This window comes from Eulemur rufifrons, chromosome 13, assembly GCF_041146395.1.
Source record: "Eulemur rufifrons isolate Redbay chromosome 13, OSU_ERuf_1, whole genome shotgun sequence".
In the NCBI taxonomy this organism is placed as follows: domain Eukaryota; kingdom Metazoa; phylum Chordata; class Mammalia; order Primates; family Lemuridae; genus Eulemur; species Eulemur rufifrons.
Genome location: NC_090995.1, coordinates 4,131,794 through 4,157,971, shown reverse-complemented (window position 1 = coordinate 4,157,971; position 26,178 = coordinate 4,131,794). Strand labels below are relative to the sequence as shown.

General features: G+C 34.1%; 1 protein-coding gene across 6 annotated transcripts in view; it reads left to right on the top strand.

Moving 5' to 3' along the window:
• Positions 1–26,178, top strand: part of RAP1GDS1 (Rap1 GTPase-GDP dissociation stimulator 1) — a 134,327-nt gene that overhangs the window by 52,967 nt on the left and 55,182 nt on the right. For all 6 annotated transcript variants that reach the window (XM_069485487.1, XM_069485484.1, XM_069485488.1 and 3 more), the window contains exons 3-4: positions 7,656–7,778; positions 14,515–14,640. In XM_069485487.1, the coding sequence (XP_069341588.1) occupies positions 7,656–7,778; positions 14,515–14,640 (249 nt within the window). The remainder of the gene's footprint in view (positions 1–7,655; positions 7,779–14,514; positions 14,641–26,178) is intronic.

Here is a 26,178-nt window from a genome sequence, read left to right as displayed (position 1 = left end):
CATGTCAACTCTGTGGTTTCAAGGTTTTTACAGAGAGTTTGAATAATGATCATTTGAGCTCTGGATTTTCCTTGATGTAACTTGTTGGATTTAAAAATGTGCATGAGAATGGGCCGTAACCTATAGCTGTCTGGAGTCCCAGAACACCTGGCATGCCTCAATGTTTGAGAATGTCATTCCATTTCTTAATAAAGGCTCCAGAGCAAAGAAAATGCTATAAATTCTGCCACGGGATTGTCAGGAGTTTGGGCTGGTGTTCTAGATCATAGCTTTTATTATAGTCAGCCATCCTATATCCACTGGGCTACAGGGGTCAGTAACAAGGGTGATACCATTCCAGGGTTACACAGGCAGTTGCTGGGCAGAAGTATTTTTCATGTAAGGTTGTGATGGTCTTTGTGCAAGGTTGCTATTTTTGCAGTCTTTTGTGATAGTGTTTGTTTGTTTGTTTGTTTTAAATACAAATGACTCCATTTTGATTCTGACAACTTTCACATTGTATAGAATTTGGAAAATATGGAAAAACAAAATTTTTATTTTAACCATGAATTATAGCACATAATTGTAGCTTTTTTAAAACTTTTTTTTGAGCATTCACTCATGATGTTAAATATTCTTTTAACATGATGTTTTTAATGATTACATAATGTTCTTTTTTAAATGGCAGGACCACAGTAGTAGTGTTACTGAAAGGTCAACACTTGTTCCCGAGTCTGCAGAAGAACAAGGATAAAGTGGTTTTAGGAAAAGTAAAGAGAAGTTTATTAATTTGCCTGCAAATGAGGAGGATGGGAGACTCTCAGTCTTAAAGTACCATTGTCCTATCCATAAGCAGAAATTCAGAGTTTTCAGCTTCAGGCTATTGTTGTTTATAGTATCCTGTAACTATAGCATCCTAGAACTATAGGTTTCCATTGAGCCATCTCCTGAGGTACAGGGAACAAAGGGCACTCCTCTGCCAGTCTGATTACTGGCCTCAGGCAGGGATGGAGGTTTTAATTCCCAAAAAGAGTGAGGGGGTCTTAAAGAGACAGCTTGTAAAACATTTTGTTCTTTTTTAGACCTTTGTCTCTATTACAGTAGTTACTTATTGTTTTTTTTTTTTTTTTTTTTTTTTTTTTTTGAGACAGAGTCTCACTCTGTTGCCCAGGCTAGAGTGAGTGCCATGGCGTCAGCCTAGCTCACAGCAACCTCAAACTCCTGGGCTCAAGGGATCCTCCTGTCTCAGCCTCCCGAGTAGCTGGGACTACAGGCATGCACCACCATGCCCGGCTAATTTTTTTCTATATATATTTTTAGCTGTCCATATAATTTCTTTCTATTTTTAGTAGAGATGGGGTCTCGCTCTTGCTCAGGCTGGTCTTGAACTCCTGAGCTCAAACGATCCGCCCACCTCGGCCTCCCAGAGTGCTAGGATTACAGGCGTGAGCCACCGCGCCCGGCCTACTTATTGTTGAACATTTTTTAGTTTCACCTTAATTTAAGATGATATTGTTGTACATGGGCAACGTATGTAACCTGCAATTCTGTATCCTCTATAACAATAAGATGAAATAAAAAAAAAAGTAATACACACACACAAAAGATGATATTGTGAGCCATTTAACGCTTTTTCCTTTTGCCAAGGTTATAATAATGTTGGTTTTAAGTGACTCTCTTTACCTTTTTTTTTTTTTTTAACTTTTTATGCACCTTTTTGTTTGTTTTGTTTTCCTGGAAAAGTGGAGTAAATTTTATATCCCATTGACCTATACTTTGTATATAAAGTAGTATTTCCTTAAATAATACATTCCTTGGATCACTCAGTTTCTTAGGTGCCCTTATTAAGAAATTACTTATTTGATAAATAGTATATAGTCCTATAGGTTCACAGTAGACATTAGCAAATTAAAGACTTTAAAGAATTTTGCAGATGCCAAATCTCTTTAGCTTCGTTTATTTTATATTTTCCCCCAAGGTATTTTACAATAGAATGGAGATGAATCTTTTACTGAAAATGTTCCTTCACTGTTTTGCTTTGTCCTCATTCTCTTAGTCTGAAGTAAGGAAATCCACATTTCCTATAGGGAAATGTCTATATTTTCAATAATGTGACTTCTAGGTGAAAATTTTTCATTATATGCTCTGCCTTTTCCACACTCATTAACACACTTATTCGTGGTGTTTACTTTTTCAGTAAATACATTTTATTTTATTTATACAACTCTTAATTTTTTTAGCAACTGCTTTATGACCTACTTAGTGGTAATTTTAAAGGAAGCAGTCAAACCAGCAGATCTCTCTGCTTATTCTAGTGATGAGTTCCAAACACATAACTTCTACTCCCACAGCTTACATTATCCCTGGAATTGAAATGAGTACAAAACTATCAAAATCATTTATTGTAATTTTATAAAATAAGTCTCACAACTTAGTCTTTTAGCAAGACCTGTTTCTAAGGGTGAATCATTGTATAAATGAGTTTTTGTTCTTCTCTCTTTCTTTTCATGACTGCATATATCATTTTTTCCCTTGAATCTCATGTTCCTTTTGTTTAAGAACCTGAATCAGTTTCCTTTATGGGGGAAAAAGTTGTCATCAGTGAAAGAATTCCCATTTTGTTCATTCCCACCCTCCTCCCCCACTTCCTATACTTCGATTTTCTTTTAGAAACATTAATTTCTTAGTTATCTGGCTCTTACCTTAATCTACATATACTGAGCATATTCCTTTTCGGTGTTTTAAGTCTTTTTAAAACCTACTTTACTCTCTGTATGCTCAGCTCCCTTTCTCTCCTTTAATTACTGCCTCAGTTTACCTACCTGAGAATATTATACATCCCTTTCTTATCTAGTTGTCTTACCTTAGTTTTTACTCCTTTAAAAGATATTAAATAAAAATATTTTTCACATAATAATTTGGCACATCCAGCCAAGGCACAGTCGTGAACATGTATTTTCAAATGACAGTTGTGGCAGGAAGAGCACCAGACTAGGAACTGGGAAAACTGGTTTCTTACTCCTTTTCCAGTATAATGTCTTCATATGGCCTTGTAATGTGACGAGCGTGATGTGTCGTGGCTATCTCACATGACTTAAAAATGAAGAGATAATATGTTTGAAAATTTGTTTAAATGCTCTCAATAGGAAGTTAAGACATTAAGTTTTTATGGTAGTCAGATATTAAAAAGATCGAATAGCTTTTAGTCAGGTACCTTTGAATGAGGACAGTGCGAGTCTGAGTAGGAATTAGCTAAAATGGTAGGGTTGGGGGGGTGGCATTTCAGAGAGGGAACATCGTATGCAGAAAAGAGTTACGAAATAAGATGATTAATTTGGGTTACTTTAAGTAATTTAGTGTGGCTGCAGTGTAGGATGTCTATGGAGGAGTATCAGGAGATAGGATCGGGAAATATGGATGTGCTGGAATATTTAATTAAAGGTTATGGAGGACCCCTTAAAGATTTAGGGAAATGATGTAAAATTTGCATATCTAGAAGTTTTATTCTGGTGTACCATTGTAGATGATAGATTGGTGGGGGAGGCAAACTCGGGGAGACTCTTGAGGAGGCTGTTGCATTTAATAAAGGTCAGAACTGAGAACTTAAAGTAATACGAATGTAGAAAGGAAAAGATAGACGCAAAAGAGAGTTAAATGGGATCTATGAGACCTATGTTCTGATTAAATGTGAGTGGTAGAAAACCATTTACTAAAAGAGAAAAATTTATGATTATTCTAGGTTCTGGCTTAAGTGAGTCCCCTACCATTCACTGAGATAGAGACCAGAATGAATTTAGAGGAAAGAGGGTAAATTTGATCTTACATGTTAAATTTGAGGTATTTAGGATATACCCAAGTACAAATGTTTTGTTTTCTGGTGGATAAAAGGAGAGGATTTGGGATTTGTCTCTGTGGTAGTAAATGAGGCATTGGATTTGAATCAGATCACCCAGGCACAGGGCTAGGTCTTTTTGTTACACCCTGTTTTAAAAATCTACCCCTTGAGAAATACACAGTTCCCCAGAGACCAGGATGCTGAGGGCCCTTTGAATCCTATTCCTGGTCCTTATATTCAATCCCGTATCTGAGTACTCATTGAAAACCTGTCTTCTCACAGTCTGCCATAAGGATCCCTAGAACGCACAATATGAAGATACCACTTCTTCATTGTTCTCATAACTCTAAGGAAAACTTAAAGCGTTTTTATTACTCTAAAGCTGTATTATCAATCTAACCCAAATACATTTTTAACCTAATAGAGTCATAGTAACAGCAGTCATTTTATTTTTCTATCTTGGTGTTTACCGTAAATTGGTTATCAAATGCTTTTCATTAATTTATTCTCATTAAGCCTTTGTGGTAACATAATGTCATAAATTCAGCTTGTTGTAGTAGCATACCTGAAAATTCCCTCTCGGTATTTAACTGCAAAGCCAGTTATTTTAATGTATTTACTTGGCAGCTTTGTTGGGAACTTTTGCCCGTGTATTGGCCTTGAGGAATTGTGCGAGTTGTGCTTTAGCTTCTCCCCATATGGCTTCATAGCATGACTTCTCGATTTACTCTTCTGTCAAGTGTCTCTGGCCTGATTGCCCAGTTTCCTTTTTCGTTGTATCGCTTGGCAGTGTCATAGCTAAGCTGCCTCCTTGCCATCAGGTTAGGCAGAGCATGAACGTAGAGCTTCAGAGAGAACGAGTACTTGCAGGACTGCAGGGGCTATGGTGATGGATAAGACTCCTGCAGCAGTTCCCACAGATATTACTTTAAAGTAGCAATTGCCCTTCATATATGGGTCCTTCAAAATTCAAGGACTGCCAGCTGCCTATAATTTGTGGGCATACTCAAATATTTTTATGACCGTACCTAAATGTGAAGGGGAAAAAGATGTTGAATTGATTCCTGCAAACATTTAAAAGCAGTGTAGTTAAAATCTCAACAGTAGTCTGGTTAAAGATAATGAAAAGTCTACTTTTTTTAATGGACTCCTGATCACAATACATTATTATTATTATTATTATTTTTTTTTTTTGGTACAAGTAGCCATTCTTGGCCGGGCGCGGTGGCTCACGCCTGTAATCCCAGCACTCTGGGAGGCCGAGGTGGGCGGATCGTTTGAGCTCAGGAGTTCGAGACCAGCCTGAGCAAGAGCGAGACCCCACCTCTACTAAAAATAGAAAGAAATTATATGGACAGCTAAAAATATATATAGAAAAAATTAGCCGGGCATGGTGGCGCATGCCTGTAGTCCCAGCTACTCGGGAGGCTGAGACAGGAGGATCGCTTGAGCTCAGGAGTTTGAGGTTGCTGTGAGCTAGGCTGACGCCACGGCACTCACTCTAGCCTGGGCAACAGAGTGAGACTCTGTCTCAAAAAAAAAAAAAAAAAAAGTAGCCATTCATTTGGACTTGAAAACATCAACCTCTGACTACTTGTTAATGCCCTTTTAAAATCATTTCAAGGGTGTTCACAAATATCTGGGAACATCCTCAGCTCACAGGTTAATACCCATTTTGAGATGTAATAGAATGCCAGTTGCAGAAAGTATACATGGAAATGAAGTTAAAACTTTGTAGTTATTTCTTGGACAATGGTGTTTTAGTGATAAGCAGTATTTTGTTCTTTACATTTTTATGCCAAAGTAGAAAGATAATTCCCAGATGCTTAAATTCTAAACCTACGTAAAAATCTGCATGCTAGCAGGTAAACAGAAGTCCTGTCAGATTTTTCTAAATTGTAAATCAGATTTATGTGAAAAACCAGATTATGTTTTCTGCTTTTATTTCTTTGATGATAGCAATAAAAAATACTATTCCCAAATTCCTGATTCCTATTTTAGTACTGCTGTTCTTCCAATTCATTAGATTGTAATCTGTGGGAAAAGTCTCATCCGAGTGCAGGAGTTTACACTGTTTTGTTTTGTGTTCCCCTTGCCCCTGACATTAAGCTCTGATATTAAGCCACTCTTTTAGTTATAAAGTGAGGCGTGCTTGGGTGATTTGCAGTTAACTGCTGGCCTCCACACACAAATGCCTCGGCTTCACATCTAATCATGATTCATGCCCTATGCCAGACTCTTGCTGTCATCCCAGCACCAACAGATGGTGGGGCTAGACCCCTGGGGCAGTGTGACCCAGTGTTCTAAGGTTGTACATCTTCTGGCAGCAATGGTCAGAAAAGGAAGGATTTTAACATGGCAAGTTGAGTTCATTTCTTTTTTGGCTTCTTGCCTTAAAACATGGATCTTAGCTGTCACATTTCAGGTGGTACCCTAAAAATTAATTTTTTAGACCAAGAAACAAAATAAAAGCATGTACTGGGGATGTTATGGTTCTTTAACTCAGAATTCTGGATAGTCACGGGAGGCATGGAAGAATTGGTTTTTAAGTTTTTACACAAACTGATGATCAGAAATACATTTGACACACACACACACACACACACACATATATAGAGAGAGAGAAAGAGAGAGAACCCATACATGTACAGTTACATATGCATAATCCAAGCCAAAATTTCACTAACAGTATTTCATTTTACTATGTGCAATTTTGTTTTCTATTCTTTAGTTGTTGTTGTAAGTGGTGTTAATTCTATTTTTCTTTTTAATAAATTGGCCCCCATTCACCAAATAGATTTCAAAGCTCGATAATGGACTGGGACCCACAGTTTGGAAAACACTGTTAAAAACAATCAGCCTTCCTATAAAGAAATACATTATTTACTTTTCTATGTACTTTCTCAAATAGTCTATAAAAATGATTTATTGATCACATCAACTGCCATTTACTTAAAAAATGTTTAGGGTTCTCTATTATTTGTCTATCCAAGGATCTAAAGGATTTAGGGGAGCTATGTGTAGAAACAAATTTAATAAGCCTTATAACTCTCTACATTAAACACGTTATTTATCTTCATTTTTTGCAAATAGTAATTTTAATTTCCTTGAGCTTTTCCTTATTTTTCAATAAGTCATTCTTTCAATAACATATCCATAAAATAGCTTGGTCTTGTGGGCTCTTTATTTGTATTTTAACAAAGAAGGAAAAGAAAGAAGTAGGGGCCTCTTGAATATATCACCAAGTAGAGTTACCAGTACCATGGGTTTTTGCAGTTGCCTCATTAATGGTGGTTTGAATGAGTTGTATGAAAACCGTAGGCTTCGTATAGAACTATATAATCTCAGCAATAGCTGAGTGATAACTCATTCATTCCATATAAAATGATATGAGGTGAGTTTTTTGCTTATATAATTGCCATTTTTAAAAAGTTGCTATGTCATTATAGGGAACCATAGAGTTTATGTAAAATGATAAGCCATTATAGCTTTTAGAATTCAAAAAGGATATAGAAAAAAAGCATTTATAATCTGAATAGACAGGGTTGAAGTTAACATTGAGAGTAAGTTTGGTATGCAAATGATATATTCAGAAAGAATTCTTCTATAATCTGAGTGTAGATAAACAAAATATTATATTATCAAGTGTTCTTTGCAGATTAAAGCTCAAGATAAAAGCCACTTATAGAGCAAAGGTAATATATAAACACATACATTTGAATGTATACTGAAACTAATTTCTGTTATGGATGGGGAGAATTCTTGAAGAATTTATTGTAGATACAGTTGTCAGTGTCGATGTGTTAAAGATTGTCATTGAAGCTCTCTGTGTCTCTTTCAGATACAGAAACGAGTGAAAAACTACAAGGAAGCGGAATACTTCAGCTGTTTGCAAGTCTATTGACGCCACAGTCTCCCTGCACAGCCAAAGTAGCTAACATCATAGCAGAAGTAGCCAAAAATGGTGAGGTTTTCCTCAAGAATTTTTCTGCTGGGAACATCTTCAGTTTTACACCTTACTTGTCAGTATGTTTTATTAATTTATGTTTTAATTTTGTAGATTAGACATTTTTATTTGTTTCTCTCTTTGACTTTTTCAATGTAATTGTCTTAAATGATTATAGTTATAGTCATTCTGTTCATACATGTCTCATTTGCTGTTCCATTCCTTCAGAGTAAAATTAGGGAAAGCACTGCTAGTCCCAGCTACACCTTTGTCACTTGCTACTTTGGGTGTAGGATCCTTGAGTTTGCCATTGAGTCACTCATCTTCATTGTCACAGGAAAGCATACTTTTTTTTTTCGTAAGACCTAAGAACACAGAGTGTACCATTTTTAATGTTTATGTTTGTTTGTGTTATACCCAGATATACTCACTATTCTTTTTTTTAGTCTTACCTATCATCCTGACATTGGCAGTTGACGTCAGCAGTGTAGTTGAAATATGTTCTGTTTTCTACACTCACCTTCATGGAAAACATATATTTATTAAATTACCATGTAAGAATATTCTGGAAAAACAACAATAACAAGCTTAGCTTATATAATACTTAATCTGTGTCATGTTTATACAGTGAGAGATTCTTTAGAGAAATTATATTACAGGAAAAATATTTACACATGATTTTAATTCAGTCAGATTGAGAAAAACACTGAGCTCCTCAAGGACTTTTTAAAGCATAAGAAAGGCCATACTAAATATAATAACTTTAGTGTGCCTCAATTTTCAAAGTTTGGTATTTTTAGTTCTTTTATTTTACAATGTTGCATATATTATACTTTAAAGAAAAGAAATTAAATTCTGGCTTCATTTGTATAATCACCATGGCAGGTGGCTCTGTGTAAAGTACCAGTCAGTATATGTCGTTTTTGGCCTATAAAACAATGTGGTGTTAAGCGTGTTACCAAAAAGAAAATTGCTGTGAAACTGTACCATTTGCTTAGAAGTTCTCAAAATGCCCTTTAAGTTCCAATTAAGTTCTATATTGGTAAACCATTTTTACAATGTTGACTGAAAATTGGCCACCTCTTGCTTGTACGCCACATCCAGGAAGCAGATCTAGTTTGAAAATGGACATTGTTACCCACCTAGATCAACCTTTTCAGACATTGTTACCCACCTAGATCAACCTCTATCTGAATCACAGTAGATACAAAGCAGCTTGGTTTTTTAAGATCAAATAGTTTATTTTATTTATTTATTTTTTTTTTGTTGAGACAGAGTCTCACTTTGTTGCCCAGGCTAGAGTGAGTGCCGTGGCGTCAGCTTAGCTCACAGCAACCTCAGACTCCTCGGCTTAAGCGATCCTACTGCCTCAGCCTCTCGAGTAGCTGGGACTACAGGCATGCGCCACTATGCCCGGCTAATTTTTTCTATATAGATTTTTAGTTGTCCATATAATGTCTTTCCATTTTTAGTAGAGACGGGGTCTCGCTCAGGCTGGTCTCGAACTCCTGACCTTGAGCAATCCACCCGCCTCGGCCTCCCAGAGTGCTAGGATTACAGGCGTGAGTCACCGCGCCTGGCCCAAATAGTTTATTTTTAACCTCAGTAGATTCACAATATAGATTTCCAGAAATCAAGTAGAAATTCCACAATTTTTGTCTGAAAACCCTTGTTCTTAAGAATGGTCACACATTATAGTATATATTCAGAAGTTTTGGGTAATAGATTTTTGTGTAATAGGTTGCCATTCCTGTGTGCTCTTACTTAACATCATTCCTCAGAATGCTTTGTCACCGCTTCACGACAACTCTGCTGCTGAGGGTTTCTTCTAGTAATACTCTAGTAGATGACAGCTATGTTCTAAAACCATAATAGAATTTTTTTAACATTGGTTCTTTTAATCAGAGGCTGATAAAGGGCATATTACTAACCTCTACTAGTTAAAATAAATGGGATACACTTGGATGATTATTGCTTAATCATATTGCTTTTTTCAGTGACTGGCTGAGAAAGTAGACTAAATAGAATCTTGTTGAGTGTTCTTTTTAAAACAAATACATATCTTTAGAAATGCAACATGACATAACAGTATATTAATTGGCCTTGTATTTCTTCTTATTAGAAACTTGACAGTGAAAAAAGATTATGTGAACCAGAGAAAATGAGGCTGGAAGTTGATTTGTTCTTCTTTACTCTGCTTTGCAGGGAGGAGAAGTATTAGCATATGCTTCTTAGATTTATATTAAACCCAAAACGTACAAAAAAGACTCTGAAAATTAACATACCTGACTTTGTGCTGACGTTCAGAATTCATGAAGAGGATTTTAGTGAAAAGTTCCACAGGCGAGTTTAATGTGGAAGGATAGCTATGACCATAAATTGTAGTAAAAGATCTCTAGACCTTTTAAATAAAATATCCCCCATATGATAGACTTAAAACTGATTTGAGGCAAAGGAGAAATAAGCAAGATAGGAAATACCTGTGAATATTTCATGCTTTTCAGAAGTGGACTCTCAAGGTATCTAATAATAATAGAACAATAATAATAATTATAATAATTCCTAAGGCTAGCTACTAATATGTGCCTACATTGTTTCAGGTGTTGTGTACATTATTTCAAATCCTCATAACAATCCCATATGAGATAGGGTTATTTTATACCCGTGAGACATCTTGCCTGTCTTCACACTTAGTGATAATAGATGGAATTTATGCATTACTTTGTTTCGTCTCCTTTTTACTTATTTTCAGTGAGACGTTATGATAGCAGTGGAAAGTGTACTAGTTGTCTGAGTGCAGGGATAGCAGCATATAATCTGAAAGACTGGGCTGGTAACTGAAATGAAAATGTGTAAAAACAAGCAAAAGTTGAGCCACTTTGTATCTGTTCCTCTAAAGCAGTTCTCTGTCTTGGACCAGCAACAGAAGCACCTGGGAACTTCCTAGATACAAATTGTTCTCGGATCCACTCACCTAGACCTACTGAATCAGGAACTCAGAAGGGGGCCTAGACGTGTGTTTTAACAAGTCCTCTAGGTGACGAGTATAAAACTTGAGAACTAAGCCTCAGTCTAAAACAATACAGGATCAGTAGTTTGGATCAACATGTGCTGGTTTTTTTTCTATCTGTACTTTATCAGATTGCAAAAGTATTTATCAAAACTTATGCCTGGATGCTCTTAACAACAAAACAGTCAAAGTATATACCCAAGAGGATCTGGGGAGGGCACCACCAGAGACACAAAAATCGCCTATTCTATCTTACAAATCTATTTATTTTAAATTTGCCCTCTACTCTGTAACAAGTACATGTTTATTTTAGTGTAAAATGTGTGTGTGTCCTAGGAAAATCGTTGAGTAAAATTGACACTCCAGAAAAATATACTATGTTGTCAGGTAGCTTAAAGTGTATCTTGACACTTCAGTGTTAGAAGCTTAACCTCAGTCATTTTGTAAGAATGATTATCAGTATTATCTTTAAAAACAAGAGCAATACAAAGTGTGAATGAAAAATAATGTCAGCTTGACAACCCACGTATAAAAGTCACTCATTCTTTTATATTCATGCCTCACAGTTTTCCTTGTTCTTCAAAAGAAAAATATGGAAAGCTAAGAAGTAATACAGAGAGGTTATTAGAGAAAATTTAAATTCTGAATATATATTATGATTTAGTATAAGAAACATTAAAGTAGACTCTAAGTACTCAGTGATTTTATTTGGCTTGTAAACTTTGGTTTAAGAGTTTTAATGAAATATTTAGTTCCTTCGGGTAGGTGAAAGTGGGAAAAGTACAACCTGTATCTGTTTTTTAAATATTTGATAAAGAGATATGTAAAGGGGGGTTTTATAAATCTCAGTGTATATAAAAAGAAAATAATTTTATTTTGTGGTTTCCATCAGTTATTAAATTTTATTAATATGGAGATAGAACAATGCCTATTCCTTAAAGTTTCTGTATTGAATTTCTACATTAAAGTCTAAACATTATGCAAAAAACAAAATGAATTCTATGTTGTATAGACACACACATACACACACACACATATATACAAATGCTTAGTGATTTCTACTTGCTACGGCCTAATGGCTTCCACTGACTTTGATTTCTACTTGCTGTCATTTTCTATGTAGCTTGATTTTATCCTTTTCCTTACCATACTCCCCCTACCCTAAGAACTTTTTCGTCTATGAGTTCAAATTGCCAAGAGAGAGATTCTCACTTTTTTTTTTTTTTTTTGAGACAGGGTCTTGCTCTGTCTGCCAAGCTAGCGTACAGTGGTGCCATCATAGCTCGCTGCAACCTTAAACTCCTGGGTTCCAGCAATCCTCCTGCCTCAGCCCAAGTAGCTGGGACAACAGGCACACACCACCATCCCTAGCTCATTTTTCTGTTTTTGTAGAGATGGGGTCTTGCTCTTTCTTAGGCTGGTCTTGAACTCCTGGCCTCAAGCAATCCTCCTGCCTCAGCCTCCCAAGTGCTAGGATTACAGGTGTGAGCCACCACGCCCGGCCAGCATTTATCACCACTGCTGTTTAGCAGATTTTTCAAAATATACCATTAGGCTATTGGCAAGCCTATGTATAGACTGGACTTCAGTGAGAATCCAGCCAGATGTGAGTAAGTCGCAGGCTTAGGGATGTATATGGTAGAAACCCCTTTGAACAAGGATGACCATCACAGCCATTCTGAAGCCTCTCCAATATAATATATATAATATTTTAAACATATTCTTGATAAATTCCTGATATGATTTTTATATAAATGTGTCTGAAGGATGGTAACTTCATGTCTTTAAAATTAGCTTAGGAGAACTGCTACCCTTCAGTTGAAAAAGTAAATTGGCTGAAAAACAAGAGATTTTTAGAGAGAGTTTACTTTCCCCAGAGACTGGCAGTGTTGCTTTTACACTGGTAGTGTTGATTAAAAAATGAAGAATATACTAGCTTTGTTTTATCTTTTTATGTTTTTAAGTAAAAAAAAAAAAAAAGTTCAGAATAGTTTTATTTGATTCCATAATTTTTCTATAAATATTTACCGTCCTCATTTCAAGAATACCTGAAGCTGTTGGTTGTAGAGTCAAAATTTTGAAAGATTGATATCATACAGATAATTAGAACGTAAGAGCAAAGACAGATAGTAATTCATTAATGTTGCCGTTGCCTAAAGAATAGCAACAACAGAACAAACAAGTTATAACAAATTTATTTATGAAATAAGTGTGCAAATCAGACCATTCCTAAATTTCTTATTTTAGCAATCAATCAGATGATCTGTTGGAAACTAGGCATAGATCAGTGAAAAGGAAAAAATTTGATTAATTTGAGTTGGTATGTTAATTTAAGATATGAAATATAAAGATTCTAAAGTAACCATTAAGAGGTAAACAAGCAGACTGATGTGTTATCTCCTATAGCTGGTCATTGAATTCATTGATGTGTATAGCATAATGTATTTTTCCAACATGAGTGGTAGGACACCTCATACTACTGAGTTAAAACTATCAAGGATAAACCTAAAGATTAGTTTTAGAATTAGGAAATACTCTCAATCTTGGAAGTTTAAATTACAGGGGGTTTTCAGTAAGACGGTGACAAGTAAGAGAGATATGGTAGGAATGAGATCCTTTATTTAGGCAGAGAGGAATACCTCTGTGACTTAAAGCTATGTTAAGGGGAAGAGAAGTCATTTCAGAGGTGACAGCTCACATAATAGCCCTGTATGATGTGCTCTAAGAATCTGAAAACAAAGGGAAAGAGAAGAAGTATTGCTTATGTAGGTACATGGGGAACCAAGGAGTAGACCTCCTTGAAAGAGTGAGAGTGAAAAGATAGTGATTTTTTTTAGTAGGACAGGTTATGGGTCGAGGAATTAGTTCTTTGTTGACTGACTGTATTGACCAGAACATCCTTAGGGTAAGTGGTGATGTCCAAAATGATGATAGTAATATTGGTTATTGGAGAACTTTCATCATCAATTACTTATCTTCATTGTCCTTAAATTTTGTAGTGGTCCATCATGAGGCAGTGTGGGGGGAAAAAAAAAAAAGCTTATTTCTAATCAAGACTGTGGTGGTACCATTGGAAGTCAATAAACAGAGAATGGTATACTATAAAGAAAAGAAAAAAATAAGTTTGAAGTTTAAGAAACCTTAACATTTGGTGCTTTAGACCTGTGAATGCATCGGTACAGCAGCAAATATGAGTGAGCCGTGAAATGGATTTTATTAAAGAATCGGAGTGAAGACCAGGAGTGGACTCTACCAGGTCTTACCAGTTGCAAAGGACTTGTTATTTTTAATGACTCACTGAAACCTGTTTTAAAATATATTTCGAATTTTTTAGAGAACATATGGTGAAAAATTAGGCATTTTGATACCTTAGTTTGTAACTGTAGTACTTTATCAGACTCATAGAAAACACATTGCCAGTGTTTCCATCGTTGCATATTGCTTCCATAGCATAGCCACTTATTATAAAAAGATTATGATAAATTAGTTGTGATGAAAGTTAATTAAAAATCCCGTTGGTTTATGGCAGAGACTATCAACAAAGAAAAATATGACTCCATTCATTTTTGTGTACTTATTTCATGAAGTATTTAGCAGGGTTGTAACAAAGTACTTTTGAACAGAAAAGTACTTCAAATACTAAGCCACTGTAAATGTTTAAAAAGTAGATATTTTATTAAGTGAGGTGATTTATGTAAATTGTGAATCTTTAGATTTTTAATTAAATATGTCTCTTATTTTCAGAATTTATGCGAATTCCATGTGTGGATGCTGGATTGATTTCACCACTGGTGCAGCTGCTAAATAGCAAAGACCAGGAAGTGCTGCTTCAAACGGGCAGGGCTCTAGGAAACATATGTTACGATAGCCGTAAGTGTCAAGCATCAGTAATACACTTATGAATTGTTAAGAATTATGATTTTCAGATTAATTTCACTGTGGTGTTAGCACTGACTTTTCTAGGCTAAGACACTAATATGGGCCAGCATGATTTAGCACTGCTTATTTAGCAGAATCAATGGAAATTTGGGCCATTGTATTCTTAACTTAGAAGTTACAGGAAATGAATTCTTTTCCTCTGTTATCACAAATGATATTTTCAGAGGAAAGTAAATCAATTTCTAAGGAATTGGGGCTTTTAAATTTAGGAAAAATATATATGTATCTTTTCAATTAGATTTTATTGAAGTAATATCTGAATGAGAATGCTTATGGACATAGGTTTTTAAAGTTTCTAAGTCTGTCCAAATACATTTTTAATTACTTGAAATTGAGTAAAACCATTCATAAAAGCCATTATTTTCTCAAAAGCTAGATTGGCCCACAGCTTTGCATTGACTCCATTCCTATTTGTCATTATGTCATTGTCATCCTTACCACCTTTTTTAATACACTGTTCTGCTAGGCAAAGAGAAAGCAACAACTTGGGTAGGGGTATAGTGCAAAAATGTTACAATGTCTACTTCCGCTTTCTACATAGAAACAAAACACAGAAAAATACTGAGTGTATTCAACTTAATTAACTTACCTGATTTTCCTTAGATTTCTATTTTCTGAGCCAAAAACACACATTTTATCATTTACCTTTAAAGCCTCCTTGGAATTTAGGTTTTTTAATATAACTAGATTAACTTTTGAAGCTTATTTTCTCCATTGAGTTTATAACTGAAATGAGTTATATTTTGTTATAAACACATGGCCCTTATAATAGGCAATCCTTCAAATAGTGATTTGTACATGTGAGCCAGGTATAAAGGGCATAAACATATTCATTTGTGATAGAAGAAAGAAATAAAAAAATTGAAACTAGATTTATTGGTTATGACTAGTCTATAGCAGAAGTGGTAAAGTTAGCCTCATTTGTTCTCCTTTCTGTACTTTTTCTGAGCTGTGTTACAATATAGCCATCAGTATTGAAATAGCAATAGTATGTCTGAGGACATGATGTCTTAATATGAATTTTCACTTACAATTTCCAATCTGTAATACAGCCCGTAAGTTTAACTATCTGCTCCTTCACTCCAGTTCTTTTTATCCTGGGGTATTAATATGCTTTATTTATGAAATTCTAGTGCTTTGTGTTTATAAGTTTGCATTTTCACATTTAGGATTTTGATTAAATACCATAGTTTATGATCTCAGCCTTTAAGAATGAACCACTTAATGTATGTTTTACATGATTAATTTTGGCAATATATATTAAAAAGACCTCAGCAGAATAATAGAGATTGGTGGCATGTACTTGGAGATTATTATTATTGTTTTTATTCATATCCTTCTTCTATGTACTAGAATTTAAGACTACCAAAAGTATTCTTTAAACCTTGTTCAGTTTAGTTAGTCTTGAATTATGCATTGTTTGAACGTAGGAAATATTATCTGTTTGGGTACTTTTGTTGTGGAGTTTCACATAATATTGGCAAAATAGAAGAAATATACACAGTGAGCTTTTGTCTCATATTACTTTGGTTTTTAGGGACACAGAGTAATTTTATTTCCTGTGTATGCTAAAAAGCCTTGAAAGTTAGGATAATAAATGTCTAGTTAACAAGATTATTATTTTGATGAAACTGAAGTCCATTATTTATCATATCCATTTGTCTCTTATTGAGAGAGCTATATATATACTGTATAAAGTTCTATGGGTATGTTTTAAGCTATAAAGTTAATTTTTTGTTTCATTGATTTATAAATATAATCAATTTATCCTCATTTTGTTCAATAGAAATTATAGATAAATAGATAATTAAGCATAGTGAATACAGGCCATATTTTTAAACTTTTAAGCCTTAGTTAAGGAAAATGAAGTTAGCAGTCTTAAAAATAAATAAATATAAGAAGTTATTACTGTAAATAATGTGATAAAATGTATTCATTGTGCCATGCTGTCTTATGCATATAATTTCCATAAGACTGCATACTTTCTTACCCTTTATTTGAATTAAATTCTGTGAACTTCTTAGTGATTTCTGCAGAATTATTTTAGGACAACTACAGTATTTATATTGGAATTACAAGAATGATATCACAGTCTGTAAATGTGATGCTGTGTGGTTGATTGTGGATACTTGAAATGCATTTCTCATTTTATTTTGTAACAGTTGGGAATTTTAAAGAACTCAAAAGTTAAATTTTTTTCAAAAAAAAAAAGTCTACTGCCTTCTATTTTAATTAATTCATCAACCTTCTTCACTCTCAGGAATGCAATGCTTCATTTTTAAAAGGGGACTAGGAAAGGCTATATGTAACAGTGTTGAAAATACGAAGAATCTTTTTCTTTCAAATAAAGTATGTTTTAAAATTCGCATGTTAGTTATTTATCAAACTTACCTGTTAGACTAATCAGTTTACTTACATTTTATGAATGTGCTCCAAATGAATAATTTTTTTGGTAGGAGTTTATTCAGGATGATAGTAGGCTTACTATAGATCCATAGTACTGATCTATACAGAAAGTATTATAGGGAATTCACTATTGGAAATAAAAATTTGTGAAATTTGTGCATGTTTTATAGATTTTTACTTTGATACCTAAAAAGTAAAGCACTTGCTAGCATATTTCAGCTAACATAGTTTATTTGAAAGGAGGAGAACTGTAAGTATAGAAGGAATTACCATAAAATCCATGGAAATCTTTGGATAAAAAAGTAGGTCGGATTTCAGCTTTACCAGGCTTGACAGTGCCCATTTTAGGAACTCTTCTAATGGAAGAAAACGGTCTTATATAATCTTAACATGAGGTAACAGGCTGACTTAACTGCTAAATGGGACGGAGTAAGGCTTTGTTGCTGATGAACTTTTTGAATCCCAGTCTCCCTCTTGCATGTAGAGATGAAAGAATCACTGGCTGGGAACATTTTTCATTTAAAACGCCCTGGTCTTTTTTCTTTCAGAGAGCTTCCAAGGCACTTCATTTATGGGTTTCTCTTTCGAAGTATCCAAACAGACTTCTGACATAAGCATTATTTTAAAACTCTTCTGCCCTTTAACATTGCCAAAATGACTCTTTTAATGAGAAGTCTGACATCTTTCAGATCAAAGAAGAGAGAAAAACTGTATTTCAATTTGGAAAGAAATCATCAAAGCTGCGTATGTGATGGGATATGCTAGGGAATGTGGTTTTTAAAGAGAAGTAGTATCATGTTTCAGAAATGCATACATTTGGCCTATTTAACACACAGCCCTCTCAAAGGTGGTATAAAAAAGTGAGAGTTGTGTTCTCCTTATATGGCCATCTTTGTGGTATTCCTTCCTTTCATTGATTTGTTTATACAACTGTGCACATTTTAAATTGGTGATACATTTAACTAGTCTTATAGTTTTAAAAATCTTCATTTCAGATTCCCATCCTGCATTTGTAATTCCTAGGGATAAATTGGTGATTGGAAACTGAGTTTTCTCTGTGGATATTACTGCTTGAGGTCAGGAAATGTTATTTGATGTACTGGTTAAAAGATGTTAGTAGAGGCTAGAAGAAAATAATTACATGAAATTAAGTATTTCCAGCTTTTTGTATGTAGAGGAAGAAAAATTTATAAGTCAAGTGAGTACATTTTAAAATTAAATGAACATGCCTCCTTTTATAAATAAAATTAATGCTTATTATGTAACTAGTCCCATTATTGGAAAGATATGCACGCTTAAGCTTATGATATGCTGTCTTATATGTAGAAAAGAAAATTGTATTCTTGCTCACTGGTGACTAAATAAAAGTTCAAAATGAAGTAGTAATCAGGCTTGCCAACACTAGTGTTTATGAAGTGAAATATTGTTTATTTCATTGACTTCAAGCGTCAATAGGAAGGATGCTCAAATATATGTGTGTACTCATTTGTATATTAGTGATTCTTACTATGCTACGCTATTTTATATACAGGATGGAGATATCTTAGTTTTGACTGCAAATGCTGAAAAGTAATTAGCAATAATCATGCGATACTTTATAATGTAAGTTGGTCAGATAAGTATGTATTAATGTAATACAGACATGCTTTGAAATTGCCTAAGTAATCAAAGTATACTTGCATCAATTACATTCAACAGGGAACTATTCATATCTGGCATTTAAAATAAATATTTATTTCAGTGATGTGTATATTAGGTTATTTGATTAATTATGTTATTAAAGGGCTTTGCAAGTCTATGTATTTACCCTATTTTTTTTCTTTATTCAGTTCTAGGATAGAATAGAAGTATTGGCCAATAAGTAGCATAAAAATAAGATTTTTCAGTTTTTATCAAATAAACTGTTGTATTTTATGAATGTATTCCTTATCAAAGCGCATCACATTAGGCGAAACAACAATACATACACTCCTGCTACTTTTAGAGATAACTGTTATCACATGAAAGTACTCCACTGTACAGATGTCCTAAATGTAGACTGAAGTAGATGTTGTTTTGTAACACTGTCATAAGCTCTAGAATCAAATTCATGCCATTAAAAATCATAAAATATGGTAGAGAAAATAAAATGTACAAAGGAACACAACTTGAGGACAATTACAGAGTACACACTAAATATGTGGGTTTTGATTAGAATAAAAAATGGATGATGGAAATATTAATTGCAGCTGTTAAGAAATTAAGCAAATGGTGCATTGCTTAGAAAAGAAACATAGTTAATTTAAAAATTAATATAATTATAAATGTATAAAATTTTAACATGACCCCTAATAGGTGGATGTTGCAAATGGCTGTGATATCTAGCTCTACCATTTACTAAAGTATCATTTAATCTTTCCGATTTTAGCTTCTTCATTGGTAGAGTGGGCTGCTTGTGTGGATTAAATAACGCTTATATATAAGAGTATTAAATAGAATACAGGTTATGTTATGCAAAGCAAATATTATGTTCCTCATTTCTAAGGAGTGTGCTGCAATATAATACATACATTAACATACACAAGATATTTACAACAAGAATATAGCCAGACACAGTGGCTCACATCTGTAATCCCAGTGACTCAGGAGAAGGAAGTGGGAGGATTGCCTGAGGCCAGGAGTTTGAGACCAGCCAGGACAACATAGCAATACCCCATCTCTATTGCTGCCATTGGGTATAGAAGTAAAAAAAGAAAAAAAAAAAAGACCCCATCTCTAAAAAAAGTAGAAAAAATTAGGCATGATAGACATGCCTGTAGTCCCAGCTACTTCGGGAGGCTGAGGCAAAAGGATCACTGCAGCCAAGGAGTTTGAGACTACAGTGAGCTATGATTGCACCACTAGACTCCAGCCTGGGCAACAGAGCGAGACCCTGTTTCTAAAAAATAAATAAATAAGATGAAAAATAAAGACAGTTTTAAACAAATATAAAAGCCAGAAATCATGTAAAGAGAGGCAAATATAAATATAGCCTAAATATAAATATAGGCAAATATAAATACAGAATCAGGGATAATTATAACTGTATATAAGAACTGATTTAACTGGAGCTTCTTGGTAGCCAAGGTGAAAAAAATAACTTGATAATGCTTTGTAATTTTTATTTTATGCTAAAAAGAAATGTGCCAGTTCTTCAGTCAAAAAAACTGTTGAGACAAATGATAGAAGGAGTTCATCAGTAAAGCATTAGATGCTAGATGGTTCTGTGCACATACCTGGTAAAAACATGTAGAGGATTTTGACTGGTGTTATAAACAGCATCTTCAATAATAGTTCTACAAAAGTTGCCTGAATGTTCTCTGTGTGATTGTTTCTTGTACTAATCTTTAACAGGATAAGAAATAATACTGAGTACTTTAGCAAAGGTAAGTTTATTTGGGTAATATGGTCCAAATGTGTTGTTTTATGGTTGGTAACTTGCTTCAAGGATACAACTTAAAAATTTGAAGTTTTCACTTCAGTATATTTCTTACGTTAGTTTTAAACCAAAATACAATTCTGCTTTGCATTCATTATACCTTGTCATTTTCTGTATGTTGTGTAATATATCCAAGTTCTATTTTATAGGGCCAAAAAATATGCTTATCTTTGATTTTTAAAGCCTATTATCAATTTGAATCAAAGTGAATATTTTAAAATACCATATTGGTAATGTTATATGAATCTAAACATACGATAAAATTGCTTAGAACTATCCATGTACACGAGTGCATATACAAACCGAAGACTTCTGAATGAAGTCTGTAGATGTACCACTGTCAGTTTCTTGCTTGGGATATTGCATACTAGAGTTATATAATGTTACCATTGGAGGAAGCGGGGTGAAAGGTACACCAGACATTTCTGTACTTTTTTGTTTTAGTAACTTTCCATGAGTCTCTAATTATTTCAAAATAAAAAGTTTTAAAAACCCACATATCCACGAGGCATACATATTCTCTCTTCAGTGGGAAATAAATAACCTTGTTTCTTTTATCCTTACCTGAAGTGGGGATGGGAGTGAGGGTGAGTATATACACACATACACATAAAATTTTAAAGTATGGCCCACAGCAATAATCATGATTTTAAAACAGGGTTTATGCATTAATGTGAAGGGCAAAATTGCCTTCAGTTTTTTCTCCCTCCAAATTTGACTTTTAGGGTAAAAAATCAACAAAAAACTGATAGCCCCAAAATAAGATTTAAGGAGAGAGAGTTGTTAGGCTAGAAAACTCTACAGAGAAGGTCATAGTAAATTTCCTAGAGAGGGGATAGTAGATACGGGAAGATTATAGACAAAAAAAAAAAAAAAGAAACACAATCGTGAACACAGGTAAATGGGTTGGTATTAAAATAAGAAAGGACATTTTAGCATTAGAGAAAAGTGACAGAAGATAAATGAAAGTTAAAAATATATATATTAAAGTAATAATCAGGGCAGTCAAAGGAGTGTTTTTGGCATGGCATCTTCCCGTAAGGTAGAAGTCAATCCCGTCTGTTTAAATCAGTAGCAAGGTGATGGTAAGAAACTTGTGGTGTGTGGGGGAAAGTTCAGAACTGGGGCTGCAGGACATACAATAAACAGTCATGAAGATATGATTTTTAAAGAATAACTAAATGGTAGTGTAGGCCTACTGTGGTTAGAGATCTTGATTTTACATCCATTTATTAATTACGCACTTAGAATGTCCATAGGCTAAGGAATTATTTTGTACTTTGATGGGTGGACAATAAAAGGGCCACTGAAAATAGCGTGAAGAAGTCGGTATTTTCCATTTCATAGCAGCGTGTAGCCTGGATTAGAACGGGGAGAGAGGTGAGGCAGAGATAGCAGGGAGCCATTCCAGGAGGCCAGGCGTGCTGTGGTAAAATGCTGACCAGAGCAGACGGAGTGAAACGAGAGGCAGTACTCAGGTTGGGTGGTTCATTGTCAGTTTGCACCAGTTTTAAGCAACGTTAAATACTGTACTTTAATTCTTCAGCAAGTTTACACTTTGAGGAACTGTGATCTTTGTATTTTTGGACTTGATAGCAAATTGAAATCCCTCACTTCTTAAAATGGTATTAAGAAATCCCAGATTCTATAAATTTTTACCTTAATAAAAATTGTAGGGCAAAGAACACGCAGCTTTTTTCCCCAGTGCTTGATTATGTTATGGAAAGCTAATGTCTTGGTAAAGACGTGGAATAATAGTTTTTGAGTAATTGTTACTATGAATAATTGTGTAGATATGAAAGTGGAGGCAGCATGTGAGAGAGCATTGCGCATGGCAGAAACATTGGATGGTTTTCTTGGATTCTATAAGAAGTCATACATGGTTGCCAAATTAGTTTTTGTCTCTTGGATACCAGGTTCCCTCCTGTTCTCCGAGTCAAAAGTCTAAATGGTCTTTAGAATTTTCCTTTTCTGATTAACAGATCTTAGGTGGGGTGGGGAAAGCGTTATTATGAAGCTCTGGGAAAGAGAGGGTTTTTTTGGTTTGGTTTTTTTGTTTGTTTGTTTGTTTGTTTTGTTTTTTCCTGTGGTTTACGTCTGTTTTATTCTTGCCTTTACCACCCTAATTTCACCTGTTAAAGATGAAGTGAAAGTTCAGACATATGAAACATAAAATTTCTAGTCTGCTTATTGAAACCCTATCAACAGATATTATCCTCTGCTCTTTTTAATAAATAGTGTTCTAATTTTTCTGATTTGCTTTGTAACCAAGCTGAAGTACTGAGAACTTTTCTGAGCTTTTAATCAAAGTTGTCCCTGCTATAAAGTAAGTTTGGGGTATTTCCCTTGGCTGGGAGGGAATATTAAAAATAAATGCCATTTAAAAGTGAATAATTTGCGTTCTTTCTGCTGAGTGAAGTAAATGTTTATACTTTTTGAGAAACTTCATCAGTTCAGATTAAATTTTAAACCATAACTACATATACATTTGCACACGTGTAGTCTAGCATAATTTCTTTTAAGTGTGAAATACATCTCTTCTATTTAAAATAGAAAATACATCTCTTCTATTTAAAATGTTTGTGATAAAATTTGATTTTGATCTTGAGCAATTGGACTAATAAGTTGGAGCAATAAATTATTTACATTGTTATCTGAATGCTATTTAAAAGTCATTTTAGGCTAGTCCAAAGGTAGTAAGTTAATCTCAATTGTTCACAGTCAGTTGCAGATTGAACTCCTTGTTATATTCTTTACCCTCTTCTTACTACTGCACTTGACTAGTCCTAAAAATTGAAAGAAAAAAAAATTAAAAATCATTTTAGATAATTTTTATGGAAATAATTGAGTTAAATTACTTTATAATTTGTTTATAAACTAAAGATATTCAGTCTTAATAAAATGATATAGAGATATAAAAAATATAAGGAGAAAAGAAACTTTGACATTTTCTTAAAGCAAATGTATTGTCATTTATGGATCCTCTATTATGTAAAAGGGTTTTGAAAAAGTAGAATTGAACATTTTTAACTGATGTGAGAAATCTACTGGACTGCAGAATTAATACTAATAGCAACATGCATACCATGTTGTGTCCATCAAATGCTGTGCCACGACCTAATTTTAAACTGCATCTGTGGTACTAGCGCCTTGGGAAATGAAAACTTTTATTCATTTTCTTCTCTTAATCTGGTATTAAAAATGTAAAAAAATATATATAGAGAGAAATTTTCCTGCATAAATGAAATTTTAAACCTAAATATAATATTATGTCACAAAATTGCAAGTTTTAGGCTTCTTTTCTGATATGTGAGAATTTAATGGTCATGACGGCTTTTTCTTCATGACTCATTTTTGTAATTTCACTGATGTAATATTTATAGCTTTTGCTTTTATAACTAGTCTTTCATAGATTTTACCTGTACCTGCAATGTGAATAAATTACTTTTAAATCTCAGAAAAGATGTTAATGGGTTCAGTTTTTTTTTTTTTAATTTGAGTGCTTCAAACATATTTGGTTATGTGTAAGGTACAAAATAAAAATACACTATTTGGGCAGAATTATAGTGGAAAATGTAAGCATCAGAATTTAATTTTCTTCCCTAGGACAATTCATAAATATCTTTTGACTTTATCTTGAAAAACAATGTAGGTATGTCTATTTACCATTACCCTTCATTGCTCCAGGAAATTAAAATAGCAATTGGCAAAATTAAAAAACAATATATTTAAGAGGAATACAAAAAATTCTTCATAATTATGCAGATCAGAATAGCCTGTTTATCTGACAAAAATATAATACTATTCTTAATGATTTAGGTCTTTGGCTTTTAACCTCTTTGAGTGTAAAGACCCCCCTTTTGGCACCAAAAATGATTGTTTTTTTTCCCCCTTTGAGTATATAGGTCATGTACGGTAGTGTTTGTACTTAAAAATTTATGTATTGAGAAGGTACATTTATACTGTACAGATTCAAAGTCTAGAATTTCTATAGTGGAGGATAATCCTTTGTTGTTTGCAAAATATTTAAGTCCAGATATAGTATGATGCTAAAGATTGCAACTCAAAATCACGGGCTATGCTAACGTAGCAGAAAAATAAAATAACAAAGATTTAACCTATTGAATCTTCCTGTTTTTAATCAGCCTTCTATACATCGCAGCAAAGGGACGCGAGGGATCTTGGGTTGTGATGAAAATGCTTGGTGTCTTGATTCGTGGTGACAGGTTCTAGGGTGTACAGAACTCTCAAAACTAATCAGTTACACACTTTAACTCTACAGTTTATTTTACATAAATTTTTCCTCAATAAATAAGGAAGGGAATCCAATTAGAACTTTTAAAAGTACACACTTTGTTTCTTTTTATACACATAATAAATTGCATTAAGGGCTTGGAAAACATTCTGGGAAACATGACCCGGAGCCTTTTTCTGACCCCTCCAGGTAAAACTAATTGCTTTGTTTGTGCTTCCATTGTATTATACTCTGAGCATTTAATTGTGTTTACTGCTTAAATTAAATGTTTTCTTTCACACTCTCCACTTTTTCACCTCTCCAGACAAAACTGTCAATTAATTATCTTTGTATTCCCAGGACCTAGTTCAGTGTATGAAACATAGTAGGCATTCTTCAAAATGTTTAGTAAATAGAGGAAGGAGAATGAGTGCTAATTTGGTCACAGTTTTTGAGATACTTTGATTAAACTATGTAATACTTGTAATTAATTAATACTTTAAGCAAACTTTACTCCTATTAAATAGGATTTGACTTAGATTACAGGTCAGCTAGAGGAAACACTTTAAATTTAACACACATATCTACCTATGGTGGATTATTTATAGACATTAGGTGAATATATTTATGTTTATTATGAACATCTTATTCCTGTGAAATTCTATATAAACTTAACTTTCTCCTTTTTCCTCTATCCGTTCCTCCAGAAGAAGTATATATTCTCTTTTCCACTCCCATAACACTCTGTAAAAAACTGTATTGAAGCTTTTATTCTGTTTAGTGTTCTGTCTTCCTCATTGGAATGAAAACTCTTTGAAAGCAAGGCCTTCTTATGTTCCTGTTTGTATGCACTGGGCCTGAAACAAAGGTTAGTGTTTAACAAGCACCTGTGCTTTAATGGTGAAGGTGCCCATTTCTCCCCAGTTCTGTGAGATACCCAGACAGCTCCTGAGTGCCCTACAGGTAGGTAGCGTAGACAGCATGGGTATGCTGGACAAAGGGATGATTCATGTCCTGAGTGGGATGATGTGAGAATTCATCACGCTATTCAGAACAGTGCACAATTTAAAACTTATGAATTGTTTATTTCTGGAACTGTCTATGTAATATTTTCAGACTGCAGTTGACCGTGAGTAACTGAACCCACAGAAGGTGAAACTATGGGTAAGGGGGGACGACTGTACACTTATTTTAGACCATTCGCTATTTTCCTTTAGCTCTTGGGTGCTCCCCCACCCCCACTCTTTTGGTCTCTTCATGTTTTAGTTTGTATAATTTCTATCAATCTGCAAGTTCACAGAGTCTTTCTTTGGTTTCGAATTATTTCTTTGAAATAATTCTTTGTTTTGCATTTCTAGCATTTCCATTTAAC